The sequence below is a fragment of the Solea senegalensis genome, linkage group LG13 (genome assembly GCF_019176455.1).
Source record: "Solea senegalensis isolate Sse05_10M linkage group LG13, IFAPA_SoseM_1, whole genome shotgun sequence".
Lineage (NCBI taxonomy): Eukaryota > Metazoa > Chordata > Actinopteri > Pleuronectiformes > Soleidae > Solea > Solea senegalensis.
The window spans coordinates 3,670,623-3,686,546 of NC_058033.1; the positions used below are offsets into that span (position 1 = coordinate 3,670,623).

General features: G+C 40.2%; 2 protein-coding genes across 3 annotated transcripts in view; both read left to right on the forward strand.

The window, feature by feature from the left end:
- Positions 1-32: 32 nt before the first annotated feature.
- sod1 (superoxide dismutase 1, soluble) lies at positions 33-3,500 on the forward strand. Its single transcript, XM_044041206.1, has 5 exons — positions 33-181; positions 1,739-1,835; positions 2,000-2,069; positions 2,271-2,388; positions 3,121-3,500. The coding sequence occupies exons 1-5, from the start codon at positions 110-112 to the stop codon at positions 3,226-3,228; spliced, it is 465 nt and encodes a 154-aa protein (XP_043897141.1). The 5' UTR covers positions 33-109; the 3' UTR covers positions 3,229-3,500.
- Positions 3,501-3,654: 154 nt separating this feature from the next.
- The window catches only part of tiam1a (TIAM Rac1 associated GEF 1a), a 70,677-nt gene continuing 58,407 nt past the window's right edge, over positions 3,655-15,924 (forward strand). Inside the window, exon 1 of one of the 2 annotated variants that reach the window (XM_044042283.1) lies at positions 3,655-3,675. The gene's annotated coding sequence lies outside the window, so the exon portion shown is untranslated. Of the gene's footprint in view, positions 3,676-4,559; positions 4,654-15,924 lie in introns of those variants that run through there. The other variant, XM_044042280.1, reaches the window with a different exon arrangement.

Sequence of the window (15,924 nt, forward strand, 5' to 3'; positions counted from 1 at the left end):
GCATCCGCCTCTTATAAAAGCACATAGTTTGGTTGTCTCCGGTGGCAGCAATAGCGGCAGTGAGTGGAACGTCAGAAACTTGTGTGTGTCACTTGAAACCGCTACGAACATGGTGCATAAAGCCGTGTGTGTGCTGAAAGGAGCTGGAGAAACCAGCGGGACTGTGTATTTTGAGCAGGAGGTAAGGCGTGCTACAGCCCCTCTAATCCAGTGAAGGAGTCTCAAGCTCGATATTTATTTTAATATATTGATTTGACAGTCATTCGCTAAGTCATAGCTTGGGCGCACGGATGCTAAGCTAGCTACGCTCATTGAATAAGTTGGATGTGGAAGTAGAGGCTAAGCTAGTACCAACTCTACTGCATTTTACTTTATAGTGTACTTGGAGTCGATGTTAGTTGCACACTAGTTGACGTAACCCTGTTATGGTTAAATTATGCAATTTGACGTTTGCGCTCACGCCACCTTAACGTTACCCTTAAAGTGCGCATACATACTGCATGACGCTTAATTCGGATTCGGCTGCTTGTATTAATGTGTCGTATTTGCAAAGCTAATTCAGTGTAAACAATTTCAGTTGACCGTCATAACCTTTGAACGTTTAAGGTCTTTTCTGTTGTTAATGATCAACGGCACGTGTATTGCGGGAAAAAAACGCCTGTTGCGTAACTGAAACGTTAGCGTCAGTTTCCAGAGCTAAAACCTCGACTCTTTCTTTGTGGTTTGACGAAACTTACCTTAACCTTAAATGTATAATCTGTTGTGTCATTTCAAAACGGAATAAGTGCTGAGTCATTGGGTGTCACTCTTACTGTCGTTATTTTCTTACTTATCATCTGATATGGGTACAAACAAGTCTTGTGTAGGAGATTAGATTTCCATGTTTTGAATACTTGCTCTAACAAAGCATGGGTTAAAAATTACCCTTGCATTTGTCCAAAGAGTTTGAGATAGATATTTGTATGATTGTTCAATGTAGCGACCATTTATTGAGGTGACTGTGCATCGGGCTGCACTTATTGTACATTCTGCATATTGATTAAAATATATTTAATATGGAATACTGGAGAAAGCACTCCAAACTTCCACCAGTGCCACTTAGTCTCTCTATCCCCTCATCTTACAAGGTTAACAATTGAGGGAAAAAAACAAATACTGAGTCCGTGTCCCATGAACATCGTCCTTGGCACATGACTTGCATCACCAGTCAGTCTTATAAAGAAAACAGTTTTACTTTGTGACCTCAAACAAACAAGGAAAATAAAACTGTCAAAACAAATGTTTTTTTTAATCATGTATGCACTCTTAAGTGCACAAACCTATGTAGATAGCTCAGTTGTGGTGGTTTATACACTCAAATCATACAATTTCTTCCTTGGGCCAGAAAATTTCAATCTTTGTCTTTTTGAGTTATTCTGCTCTCAACCAGACAAACTGACAGTCTAATAAAACACAATCTACCTTGGGGAGGAAATACTATTATAGTCCCATCAGTATTTCAAAATATGTAGTGTATTTGATTTTGTGTAAAGATAGATTTTTCTGACATCTATCAACTCTTCTTTGTTACATGTTTGTTTGTTAATAAGAATGTGATTGTGGTGGGGAGAGTAAATATGCAGATAATACTTGTTTACTTCAAACCTCCAAGTCCTTCCAGCCACCTGTCTTTGACAGCTCTCAGCCTCTTCTGTGGTCTTGTTCGTTCTTCTGATGAGTTGTAATCCTAATCTCCTAGAATGATAAAGCCCCTGTGAAGCTGAGTGGAGACATCAAAGGTCTCACTCCTGGTCTCCACGGTTTCCACGTCCATGCGTTTGGAGACGGCACCAATGGTGAGCATCTGGTGAAGATTTCGTATGTGAATGTGTCGTCTTACAAATAAGTCCTGCAGTGCTCGGTTGCATTATACTTAACACCCACTGTTTTCCACACGTGGGAAAAGTGGGCCTACTTCCTTCTACATTGATAAAGATCTACACTGATGTCTATTTCCCAGGGTGCATCAGTGCAGGACCTCACTTCAATCCCTTGAACAAGAGTCATGGAGGCCCTACTGATGAAAATAGGTGAGCTGGTGTTATTTGAGATGGGAGATGCCTCAAGTCCGATTTTTGTGGATTTTGGCAATGTCATTAACTGAATTATGCCTCTAAGTAATGAAGTCGAATCAATACAAGAACAAAATTGTCCATGTACTATCATTTGTTGCTATTTGACATGCATTTTGTTTCCTTGTGGTTTTTTTTTTCTTAAATCTATGTAAATAGGCACGTTGGAGACTTGGGCAATGTGACTGCCGGAGATGATAATGTTGCCAAGATAGATCTTACTGACAAGATGATCACGCTCTCTGGCCCTCACTCCATTATTGGTCGCACCATGGTGGTAAGTTCTTATCTGTCTCATTTTGAAGTAAATATCTGAGGGGAGTGACCTCTTGTTTAAAGATACAGTAACCAGGGCTATTTAATCACAAACTCAGTTGGGCCACATCAAGAAATTAAAGCTGGGACAGACATATTCTTCAAACTGTATGCTATCACAAATGTACATATTGAAGTATAGTAATTCTTTCCCCTTGTTTAAATATTGTCACATGTGACACAGGGACATCATGGTGTTCATAAAAAGTATAACTGAACAGAAATGAGTAGTAGCAATGATTTCCACTTTAAATAAGCTGGCAGGAGACCATTGTTCTGGTCTTGTTAATGTTCCTCTTCCCTAATTTTGAAATGGGGACCCACCCAAATGTTTGTGCCTAATATAATTGAATTCAATATACTTTATTGTCCCTTTTTAGGGAAATTTGTCTTGGACTCATGCTGTGCATATGAATACCCTCATAATACAATACAATCAGTAATGATAACAATTATAAGACAATAAAAGCACTTGAGAAGCAACTATTGTTAAAAGCACCATAAAAAAACAATCTATATGGCCTTGAGCATCTTTGTTTAAAAGTCTATAATGTTTTACTACCACTTCTTAAATCCCAATATAATTTGAATGAATAAGTCATAACTTAATTTTGCATGTTGTTTGATAATTCTTACATAAAGGACTTAAGAAGTTCTGCAAAGTTATTCGGAAACCTGTTCTCCTGCTTTTTAGATCCATGAGAAAGCTGATGACCTTGGAAAAGGAGGCAATGAGGAGAGTCTAAAGACAGGTAATGCTGGTGGACGTCTGGCCTGCGGAGTCATTGGCATCACCCAGTAAACATTCTGCCAAAAGCTCAGTACACTGGAGATTGTTTGCCCCCGTAGCACTTATTAATAAGACCAACTCTTGATGTGACAACATGTCTTTTTCAATATTCTGCGGCTTCTTATTGTCCTAGAGAGTTCATGAGTCATGCTTTCCTGTTCTTGTCCTGACCATTGTCTGAATGGATTATGTCTGTTGTTTTGGTCCCAAAGAGCTAGTTCTGCACAATATTAAACACATGTACACTTTACAAAGTTCATCAATAAATTGTCCCCTTATTTGAATATGGTGTGTTTCTGGAAATTTGTGATGTGTATTATTGACTGTTATGACAAACCCACATGAAAAAGACTTATTGAAAAGAATAATTTTTTTTATTTAAGTCCTGAATAATCAAACTGGTTGGTTTCTAGGAGACTGATGGCAATTTAAGGGATTCCTGATCAACTACAATTTGGAGTGAGTATTAACCCATCACATCCTCTAGGAGGCATCGCACCTCTTCATCTTGGCCAGTTAGTTCTGGTCACAGCTTTACCAAAAACCAAACAAGTACTTTTTTTAGTTTTAAGAGACGAGGATTAGATCCAAAAAATGAGGATAATACAGAGTTGTTGTGTTGCACAAGTTTAATTTAAATTATAATTTTACAACATACCACTAACACTGTAAATGTGTGATGCTAAGTACAGAACTCATATGAGAAATGTTAGAGGTTCTAGCTTTTTAAAATACAGAGAAATTACAAAGTCAAGTAAGTTCAAGAGGTAATCTTTAAAGTCTCTCTAAATACACAAGTATACATTCTCACACAGTGTGTGTTTCTAGGGGACTCAAGCTCCAACTGTGGAAGTCTGTATTACCCAGTGTCATCCTCTAGAGGGCACTGTGTTCATAAACGATCATTAACTGTAACTTGGCTTGATATTCAATGGGGAGGGATTGAATCACATTTAGTCCTCGTCAAAAAATGACCTCATGGGGATTTGAGTATTTTTAGATTGTTGGGATTTACCAGTGGCAGGAAATGTCCACATGTCAAAGCTGGAAAAACATGTCCCATCATAGAACTTTCAATAATTCATTGCAGCTACACATACATGAAAAATCAACCCACTGAAATATAAATAAGTTTTGATGGAAAATTCGGTTGTAATTAGAATCTTGATCTTTGCTCTTCCTGCATGATATTAAAGGGACCAGCTGTGCCTCGCAGTGGCCAGCTCTTCATCTCTCTCACATACAGCGTACGCATCCCTCCCAGCAGACAGCCTGTACGTGGTTGTAGAAATTGCATGCTCTAAAAGCCTTTTTTCCTTTGCATGGGAGTGACAGATGCGTCCATGTGAAGTGACTCTCCGCACTTCAAGAAGAGATTTGACGGCACTGAGATGGAGCAAATACACGCGGGAGCAATCCACAGGCAAACTGCTAAGTGTGCGTAAATTCACACATGATGTATATTAACACACTGGATATGTTTCTTGTTCGCGTTTATGGAAGAAATTAAGAATGTGGTGTATTTGCTAGTGAAATCCACCTTTTGACTTTTACATTTCTACAGTCTTTGATCAAAACAACAATCGAATCAACCAAGGATGTTATGTTTTTGCCCACATTCATCTGGATTCAACATTTTTTTTTAAAGAACGCTTGCTTACCTTGTGATATTTTTACATATTAGAGAAATCTATATATCTTTAGACATATTTAGATATCTAAATACTGTTGAGCTTTAGTAGTTTGGTTTCATTTTGGGGTTGAAGGTGGCTCATTGAGTGCACATTTGCACATCCAAAGTCAGACTGGTTTACTTGTTAAATTTAAGGTAAGACCACTTTATTGCCCTCTAAGGTAAAAAACAAACAAAACCCAAACAATAGTGACACTGGTTTGGTGTAAATAACACAACTATAATTTATGCATAATTAAACACTGGCAAAATTTGAAATTAGGGCCCCATAAAGGCTTGGACCAGCCCTGTACATCATATAGATGTAGATTTGTCAAGTTCTTGATCCGTATTGACACTGTGGGGAAACGGAGCAGTCTTGGTGGACGTTTGTGTGTTTTCCTCCAGATTCAGTTTTGTTTTGACAAGACAGAAGTCCAGCCTTTTACCGCCGAGCAATCATCTGTGCTGTTTGGAGTCGGGAGAATGCTAAAATGTTCTTGATGTTTAGCCCAAAACTGCGTACAAGTACAAGTCGATGTAGCTGTATTAGTGCGGACAAAGGCGGCCAACAGAGCGGAAAGACAGACTGACTGTAAAAGCTTATATAAATAGCCTGGGAGTGGAGGTGATGAATAATGGAGACGAGCAATGCTGCCGACAGTGAGGGAGTGAAGTCGTGACAGCAAGTGAGACAAGTCGAACTCCGTAGAAGAAAGCATGTAGTATAAAAGAAGAGAATCAAATGCTGGAGACAATGAGGACTGGCTAACCGGCTGTCGACAGAGCATCACAATGAAGGTCATATGTCAGTATATTGTAATATTAGCCTTGTACCATAGTATCACTTTTCTTTATCATTCTACTATTTTAGATACACAATGTACCAACTTTTTTTGGATTTATACTTATCTATTGTCACATCTCACTTACCTTGTAATGACGAAAATATGCCAACAACAATGTCTGCGTCGACCAAATTCTGTCAAACCCTTGAATGAGCCAATGAAATTAATTGTGTAACTGTCACCCGCAACAAACTTCCAGGTGAAAGGTAACTCTCACGGTGTATTCATTCATTTAATCGCCTTCGCTTCAGGGCTTTACGCGACATCGCAGTATCTCCCAGACGTGCCAGTGAACCAGTCTTGCCGGGTTCAGTGCGTCTGGTTTGTTGCCTAATAGCAGGGCGGGCATGTGTGTGTGTGTGTGCATCATATTGGGAAAAGAACGGCACAAATGCTGTTCACTGTTATCCAACTCTCGCATGTTCCACTCAGATGTTCTGTGGGGGAGGGCGTGTGATGTGGTCTTCACCCAAAATATGACTCAGAGGTGGAACAACTTCTTCTTTTCAACCAAGTTATGTAAGTGGATGGGGGGGAGAATGCACTTCAGTGGCATGTGGGCGCATGTGTGCCTGAGTGTCCATGTGTGTTTCCCTCTTCTGTGAGGACTTGTAATTTGTTTATGAGCAGCAGTCACCTCCAGCTTTGCACTCTGAAGCACTGCTGAAGAACCAGTGTGGTCACATTTCTGGAAGTGTCTCTCTCCTGCCCCCACCCCAGCAGCAAATGTATATGGCCCACTGAGCCACCTGTTGGTGTGGGTGATAACTTTATGCTATAAAGCGTAGAGCTGAAATGAGTAATCGATAACTAAATTAATCGACAACTATTTTGATGAATCGGTTTGAAGCTTTTTTAAATGATTAAAACAAGATTTCTGATTGTTTAAGCTCCTTAAATGTGAATATGTTATATTTCTTTGCTTTGGATAACAAAGAAATCATTAAAAGTCAATCATTTTGGTTTGTGGGCAAAACGAGACGTTTGCGAACATCATCATTTCCAGGTTTGACGAATACCGATCAACATTTTTTTAAGGTTTTTCCTGATATTTTATGGACCAAACGATTCATCGAGAAAATAATCGTTAGTTGCAGCTCTAATAAAGCCTTTTATTACTGTCAAATATTTTCTGTATGTGTCAAACAAGGTGGCATCAAACTATAGTCCCACTGACTTCTGCCCGTTTCCCTGAACTGAAATCCCACTTGCATCATCACCATTTTTAGACTAATGCTGAAGTCATCCATGTTATTGAGGAGTATCTGGACTGGAGGCTCATGGTGTGACCTTTTCCCTGCATAGCGACCTGCAGAGCTTGAAAATTGGTGGACTAAATGCATTGATGTTAAAGGAGATGTTTGTTTGTTTGTTTTCTACTGCTAATCTGAGTGCGGGTTGTGGGGGGCATCAGTGTTGGGAGCGAGGCTCCGGCACTCTCCTCTCCAGCTCTCCTGCTTGGACACTCGGTTGCTCCCAGGCCAGCCTGGAGATGTTATCACCCCAGCATGTCCGAGCTCGGGTCTGGAGCCTCCTTCCAGTTGCAGATACCAGTGAGCTGCGATGTGATTGGTTGATTAGATATTTGTGTTACCCAGCAGGTACAGTAGGTGTCTCTGTGTATCTGTTCCTAATGGTTCAGCCTCAGTCTGACATGATTCATTTGGTATTTAGGATTAATTTTGAAGTACGCTTGTATATCTGACGTGAGATTTCATTCCAAAGGTCATATGGATCTGTGGCTCTCTAACGGAGTGGTCGGTCTCATCCGGGAAGCGTGTGTTATGTTGGTGTGATTTAGGGTATGGCTGTTAACTGCACACACACATAAACGTGTTTTGAAACAAACAATGGGGAACCTTAACTGCACTCTGGCCTGAATGCTCCTATTGATGTATTGACCCTCCCTCCCTCCATCCCTTCATCCCTCCGCGACTGTGCACTTTTCTGAGGGGTGAAAGTTCACTTTCCGGTACTCGGCGTCTACCACCGACACTCGGGGCATATTTTAGATACTATACGGACCACAGGTCAGGGGTGAGATGCCATAAATGGCACTGGTTCCACGAGACATGGTTGGTTGGTAGACGGACTAATTACAAGGCCCCTGTGACCTAACCTTTAACCCTGAGCTCTGTGTCATGTGATCATGAGAGTAGAGCCTGGGCTGTTCACGCTTCCCTTTTCTGCTGCTGGCATAATTCTTTCCTCATCTCATGATAGCCATAGTCTGGGCAAGGGAGCAGGAAAGGAGATGCTTCGTGTTTCAGTCCAGCAGATCTGCCCATTGATTCTGTATGGGGGACACACTGAGTGCACGGTGTGTGGAGATGACTCCAGAGGGATTCCAAGGCCTTTTTAACACGTTACAACCTCCGTCTCATCCATGGTCAAACTGCAGTCTTGGGGCCTGACCTTTGAACTTAGTGACCTGCTCAACCTGCGCAACCATAACTCTCACATTGGCTCCAGAGGGTGATAATTATTCTTTCGGGGATGAATGGCTGTCGTGTTGTCTACATTGTTAAGTCGATTGCTGCACGAGGAAGAGGCGGAGAGAGGGACTTGATTGGATATTTGATGATGGAGCATTTTGCCAGATGCTGACCTCATGTTGCATTCCAGAGATTCCAAAGATTCTTTGCTGAACTCCTGAATAGTCAGTGGCAGGTCACATCACATTATGTTGACCACGATAAAGACGATAAAGCAACAGCAAAGTATCCCACCAGATGAAAAAATAATCGAAAATTCACACACTTACGCATACCTAAGCAGTTTAAACTTTGCATTTTTCTATATTTAATACCACTGATTTAGTCCCTTCCACCCATAACAGATGACATGACCATAACTAGTGTTTTAAAGGATTTAAACAGATTTAAAGGTTACCGCATGAATGAATACATAACAATAATAAACAGTTGATAATGACGGCAAGACTCAAAGCATACCTGACACTGATAGTCATGTCATTAGCTGGTGTTTATTTATACACGAAAGTATTGAAAGCATGAATTAGTCATAGCGTTATAACCTTGTAAATGATCTATCAAGGGTAGGACTCATCCTCGGGAACCGTGGAGGCATTTTGAGCCAATCCATCCAGTGGATGTAATTATATAAGTGAAAATGTCCTCACTTGTTTAGTTTATCAAGGGAACAGTAAAGTCAGACAGAAAATGAAATACTATTACTTCCTATCACTATTATTAGAATTATTTTCTGCGTCACTTTTTCCCCTCACAATGTTCTCCCCTTTTTTTTTTCCCCAAATAAAAAAACTCCCCAGAAGTAAAGGAGATTGTTTATAGCAGAACTTTTAAGTTACACATAGTCATTTGTCAGCTGAAACCTTTAAACAAACTAAACTACGACTAAATTATGCACCTGTATTCCTCATGATGTAAATGACCATTGTTGAACAGGATGAACAGATGGGGATATGGTCTGTCTAGCCCCGGGTCTGTCCATTCAGGTTTGTGCCTGGAGACAGATTCCGTTATTTAAATTTGAGTGTTATCTAAGCAAATATTTAAGTTGGAGTTACAGAAAAGGGAAGTAGTAAAGTGATAAAATAAAGAAAGAAGGGGAAACCAGCTCGCCAAACATTGATTATTCGAACCTCTCATCCTCTACAGCACAGGCCTCAAACTCAGAATGACCTGGGGGCTAGTGAACTTCTAGTCTGGTCAGGAGAGGGGTTGGCCAAGTGAAACAACTCTCACAGTTCGGGGAAAATGAGCTGTTTTATAATTAGAAATGAAAGATGTTGCAGTTAAATATTTATAGGATGGTATTGCACACCATTTCAAAGTGAAATTGTTTGTTTCAATATATGGTTCATAACAAAAAAAGCACATTTATGATGCAAAAATTAGTCTGTAAATTAATTAAAATGTAATTAAAACATTAGACAATCTTATAATTAAATGTAGAATTAAATATTTTGTTACATATAACCCAATGAGACTCTTCATCGTATTTTTGGTGGGCCACGAGTTTGAAACCCCTGCTCTACAGCAAGTGTGTTTGTGTGTAATTTCTCTGTTGGATTATTCTGTTTTCGTGAGAGTGTGCACGTTTGTGACTTTTCCATTTAAGTCTCTTGTACGTGTGTGTGAGATGTGACGCTCACGTGTGAAGTGTTCGGCGGTTCCCAGTAGAGTGAAGATGGCAACACAGGCCTCTCATGTCAAGGAGGGAGGGAGAGAGGGAAGATTCAGAGGCGATGGGAGACAGAAGACGACAGAGAGAAAGAGGGGAATTAAAGAGGGAGAGAAGGTCACTGACACTCTGTACTTCTCAGAGAAAATAGAAACTCTACATTGTCTGTGACCAGACTGTTTTTTTCTTCCCTCCCAGACTGTCCTTTCTTTCTGAATTTTTATTTCATTTCCTCTGCTTTTCTCTTTCCTTCTTTCTCTCCATTATACAGATAATGGTAGAAAGCCTGCATGCGCTCTGACCCTCATGCTCTTTGAGATGAAGGATGAAATTACCGTCCTTATATGCGCATATTTTGCATTCTTTTGAATTACCCAGCCCCGGAATTATACACTTCACCCCACATTTTGCTCAATTATTCATCTACTCGTGGAAAGATTTTGGAAAAGTGAAACGATACAGTGAGTGCTTCGGCGCTGTAACAGGTCCAGGACGGCATCTGCGGGCTGTTTTCTCAATTGATCATTTTTGTTTTGTCCGAATAATGACAAAAACAACCTGAGAACTCGAGAGAAGCAGCAGGAAAAGTGCAATTTGTGCCTTTTTTCTTCAAGACTAATATGATGAATCCAGTAAAATGTCCCCTGTGTTGTATACTGTATCTAAGGACAGCTGATGTATTTGTCTGGCATTTACCACAGATAACCCGCTCTGTGTCGAGCATGCTCATAACGCGTTTCCTCCACTTTCCTGTTTGTTCTCTCTTAAATATGTTAGTGGACATTATTTACAGTTGATTCTATGGCACAGCGGTAGTTAAAGTCATCACATTAATTACTTACATTGCCCTCAGCCTTGTGCTGGACGGCCCGTGAACCTGTTTTAATTAAAGTTGTGTCGCCAGAGGAAGTGAAAGTACAGCACCTGCAAATGTACGGAGAGAAGGTTTGGAGTCAGAGTGATGATTTTGCCACTGGCACTTGATTTTCCTGCTGTTTTTCCCGTTGCTACTGGTAACCGCATTTAGTGCAGCTCCAATACAGTCCTTATGAGTTAGTCTTCTCATGGATGTTTGCAGGCATTCACATTTGGTTAGAAAAGTCAATTTTGGAAATAATCTGACATGATCAGTTTTGCTGTGTGTTTACTAGATATAAACTTTATAAACTGAGGGACATTATGATCCTCTAGTGAGGATCATTGTCAGGAGTCAAATAATAATTAAAGAGAAATTAGAGTCACATTAGGGTAAAGGTGAAATATAAATTGGTGAAAGTTGGTCCTGATGCTTGCGTGAGCATTTAGTTCAGCCTTTAGTCTTCCATTTCACATCGATGCTCTCCACCAGGATCAATCGCTGCTCATTAACTGTGGCCCTGATGCTAATTTCATGCTTTAGTTGTGGTTAAAATGTTAATGCTCAATTAATCAGGCAGTAGAAAAAAAAAAAAACCCCAATAGAGATTATCAGGAGGGGGCGGCCTGTCACTTATCCAGCAAACCCACCTGAATGTACTTATTTATGGCAAGTACAATATTTAGCCACGGCTATCTGAAACGGGGGCTTAAAGGTCATATTCTTCACATATGACCCAGGGAAACCTGTGTGTGTGTGTGTGTGTGTGAACTGTATGTATTTGTGAGGTCGAAAAATGTAAAAACCTTTCTTTGTGCAGAGATTTTGACTGGTCCTCATAACTTTAAAGGGCTTTTTCAGGGTTAAGACCTGGTTTTAGGTTAGGTTTAGGATAAGGGTTAAGATTAGGTACATAGTTGTGATGGTTAAGGGTAAGGTAAGGGGCTCGGGAATACATTATGTCAATGGTGTGTCCTCACTAAGCTATACAAACAAGTTTTTTTTTGTGTGTGTGCTTGTATTTGTTCCCTCTTAAGGACCTTTTATGGCCTAAACACTGACCTTGTCAGGACCTGCAGCCCTTATGGAGACCAAAACCTGGTCCTAATGAGGCAGAACCTCTGAGAATTTGGTTAAGAATTGTAGGTTAGGATTAAGGTTAGGGATTAACTGGTTATGGTTAAGAGATAGTACTTTGTTAAGGCTGTCCAAATGAATGGAAGTCAATGAGAGTCCTTAAAACGATAGCTGTACAAACCTGTGTGTGTGTGGATCCACTCGATTTATGACAACGCACGATTGAGACATATGACCAGCGTTCTTCATGCAATCCCAGTAATTGAAAATCAATCCACCATTCCACTAATTCGATGTCGGGCTGGCTGCTTAAAGGCCATATTTACAGCGGGAAAAGCTAATTTGCCAAATGGAAACAAATCCCGATCATTTACGCAGGAACCCTATAATTTACATCAATAATAATAATAATGATGTCTGCGGAACACAAGAAAGCAATGAATCAGCCCTTAAACGTGTCATTAACAAAGCTGCCGCCTAATGAATTAATGAGGGGCGAGAATGCAATAAGTGTATGAGCAAAAAACACCTTACTGCTTTTCTTTTCATCAAACTTTGACGTCTTCAAGGTGAAGTAGGACATTTATCAATTTCTTTTGTCTGCAGTTCTCGCAAAAAGGCGAAATCTGGTTTGCCCCGAGGCTGTGTGGGCTTCACTGAACTAAAACCCTTCAGTCGCTTCTTGGCAGCGTCTCTCACCCCCACTAAACCCCGTCTCTCTCCACCTTCTGTTGTCTGCCTCTCTCTGGCCATTTGTGCCTCTAATTATTTAGAGGTTGGCAGCGAGCGTAACATAAACCCTATCAAAGCGCGCCTGCGTTCATGCGAGGTCACACCCATTCGAAATCCGCCGCAGAACAACAGAAGCACTCCTGTTTTGTTTGTTTATTTTGTCGTATGGCAGAAGAACAATGGTGCGCAGTGTTGCTGAAAGGTGTTGCAGTTGGAGCATGCAGTGTCAGGTGTCCTCTCAGTCACTTCTACCTCTTTAGACTGAAGGATTTATGATTTAATATAGGATTGTGGAGCTGTAATTAGTTTTTTTTACCATAATCAGAGTATTATTGTAGTTTTCAGATTGTCACACAGCCTCTCTGTCTTTACCTTCAGTAGACTGTCGATGTCGCACAGGTCCATGCACGTGTTTGTGTGTTTCTCGTCTCTCTCGCTGGGTGGTAACTATTAAACGCTCCCATTTGGTGGGATTACTCTTCCAGTCGAGTCCTCCGGGAGCAGCCATCAGCCCGTCATCTTTCAGTCAGAGGAACACTATACCTTCTGATGCTTTAATCCCTCCTTCCCCTCCTTTTCCCACACCCAACCTCCTCACCTCATCTACCGTTTTATCCTCCCTCCCTCCTTCTATCATCAACCCCCCACCCCGTTTTTTTTTTTTGCTGGCTCTGTCAACTTTTAGCTGAAGCGGCTGAAACTCAGTCGACGCAGCAGTGTTTGTGTTAACATTGGAATATTACGGCTCCGTGTGACATTATTTGATACCAGGATGTCGCCGTTATTTACTTTCATGTGTACACGTAACTGTCGACTTTGTGCTTATTTTAGGTGTTGGGACTTTGAAGTCTAAACCGACGAAAACATCAAAACTTGTGAATAATATTCAGTCACATTTGAGAGTCATGTAGAGTTTAATGCGACACTGGACAGTTTGAAATAAGATTAGAAAATGTATAGTATATGTTCTGTCCTTTATTATCTATTTTCCTCTAATTGAGGATGTAATTCACACAATGAACAGTATGTTCTGTTGAAGAAGAGTCAAAACGTGTGACTGAGATCTTTACACCACAGGAAATTGTTTACTGATTTGATAAATTTAGTGAGATGTTGCCTTATTTTCCTATTGATTCCAACCAGTTGAGTCGCCCCCTGGTGGCTAACTGCTATTTCTCTCCTACTTCCTGGGCTTCGCATCCATTTTTCTATCCAGTTTTTTGTGCTTTCATGGTGCTAGATTAATCGTGCATCGGAGATCAGAACAAGGAGTTGCGTCACCTTCGTAAGTAACATCCTGCACAAAAAACATGGACATTCTTAATAAAGCCTTTGTTGTTCTTAGTCTTACTCGAATTTTTATGTTACATTATTATGAACAAGTTCAGCAGAGTTCAACATTTATCGGTGGACATGTTGCTTTGCTAAGTAATTTATTCCTTTTTAGAGTAAGAACAACAAAGGCTTTACTGTGAATGTTTTTGTACAGGATGTTGCCTATGAATTATTTTTAATCCAGCACCATGCAAACACAAAAAACTGGAATCTAAAAATGAATGCAGACTTTTGCTGGCCACAGATGTTGTTGCTGTCAAAGACCCTTTGTCCTTTACTTCACTCACACACACAACTGCCAATGTAACATGTGCTATCAGAGCAGTTCCTGCAGGATGTAATGTCAGAATCCATATCCATTCATGTCTAAGAGCCTCAGATGAGCAGTGAAACCTTTTGATGCTGTGTGATAAGGGTTTGAGCCAGTGTCTGGAGTGTGCTTTAATAACAAAAGCACCCGATGATGTGTGTGAGTGCACGTGTGTGTGTGTGTGCGCTATTGTATCACCAGAGCGGCTCCGGGTTACTGGGGTGTGTGGGTAATGAAACGAGGTGTGCAGTTTGTGACAAGGTCAGGAGGTTGTGTGGCGGGCGTGCAGCCTGTCTCTCATATCAAAATAACACTGCCAAACATATACTGTGTATGTATATACTGTACTTACATGCACCGATAAAGAAAAACAAAACATAAAGAGGGTATATGATGATCTCAGATATCAACAGTTTTGCTATTTAATAAAAATTCCCTCACCTGTCATGGTTTAGTGTTTTTGTGAAATAGAATGAGAGTGAAAAGAGAGACGAGCGATACACAGACTTGTATACACTGTTCCCGCCCCCCTTCCCCTGTGCTCTGATTCTGGATAATCACCTTTGAATGCAGCACCCTAATTAACGCTGCTCCGTGTTTACATTGATAGGGATTATGTATGATAAAGCATATTGACATCACTGATCTGGAGGTTTTTCAGCATGCACAGTTTACGCCGCCTCGTCTGACTAATTATATGTCATTTCGCCAAACTCTTTATCCGCTCATATCCTCATGCTCTCTTACTGAAATGAGCTGTCGTCACGATAACCAGCCTGGCTGGGGTTTGCAGGTTATTTTTGCATTTACTCAGGTTTATCCAGCTTCAGTTATTTTAAAGACGCGTGTTGTTTTACTTTAGCGACACATAATTATGATCTTAACGGAACTGCACACATTTGAAAGGGATTACCGTGTGAATACAACAGACTTCTGTCATGTCCTACAGATCACTATTTAAGGGGTTTTGTCTCCGTTGATAGAAAAACATGACTGAGTCTTGCAACACAGTTTGAGGGTTTTGTTTTTGTGGAATTACATCCACATTGTTTTAGCCTATTTCAATCTTAATCTCAGTGGATGCTACAGAATCTCCCAGAAATAAAGTAGTGCAGACTTCTTTCTTTTCAAAATCTCAGCTCAAAGCTTTAACAAAATAATCTTATTGAGGGTGAGAGTGATTATTAGTAGGGATGGACATTTGTAGCAAAAATTCTATTAAAATATTCCATGTTTTTTCTGTGTTGAATATGTTAAACTTCAACGAAAAAACCCTGGTAAATTTCATCGCTTCTGAAGGATCTACAGTTAGGGGTGGGAATCCCTCGCGATACGATACGCGATACATGGTCCATGATTATTCTGTGATAATGGATATATTACAGGACAATTACAGTATATAGCGATACATCATAGGATGATAAAATCATCCTTCCTAATCAAAAGGAGGAGCTTTAAGATGCATTCAAGAGACCTTGTAAATTTCATCACTTCTGCAAAATAACTAACTAAGGTGTCGCAGCCATTGTGATAATAGATGTACTGTAAATTAGGTCGTCATAGAAAGAACTGATAAAACTGATAGAACATTTAAAACGAATGCATATTGTACTTTTACAAATAGTCATTGTCACTGATTGACTTTTTAAAATGAACTTTATTAGTTTCTCAAGTGCAGTGTATTATTATTTAAAGTTTTTGCTGCATGTGT

Excerpts from the sequence above, each read along its gene's own strand:
- sod1 (XM_044041206.1), top strand. The coding sequence starts at position 110 with ATGGTGCATAAAGCCGTGTGTGTGCTGAAAGGAGCTGGAGAAACCAGC. Across the intron at positions 1,836-1,999 it reads GTTTGGAGACGGCACCAATG|GGTGCATCAGTGCAGGACCT; the intron begins GTGAGCATCTGG and ends TCTATTTCCCAG. Across the intron at positions 2,389-3,120 it reads TTATTGGTCGCACCATGGTG|ATCCATGAGAAAGCTGATGA; the intron begins GTAAGTTCTTAT and ends CCTGCTTTTTAG.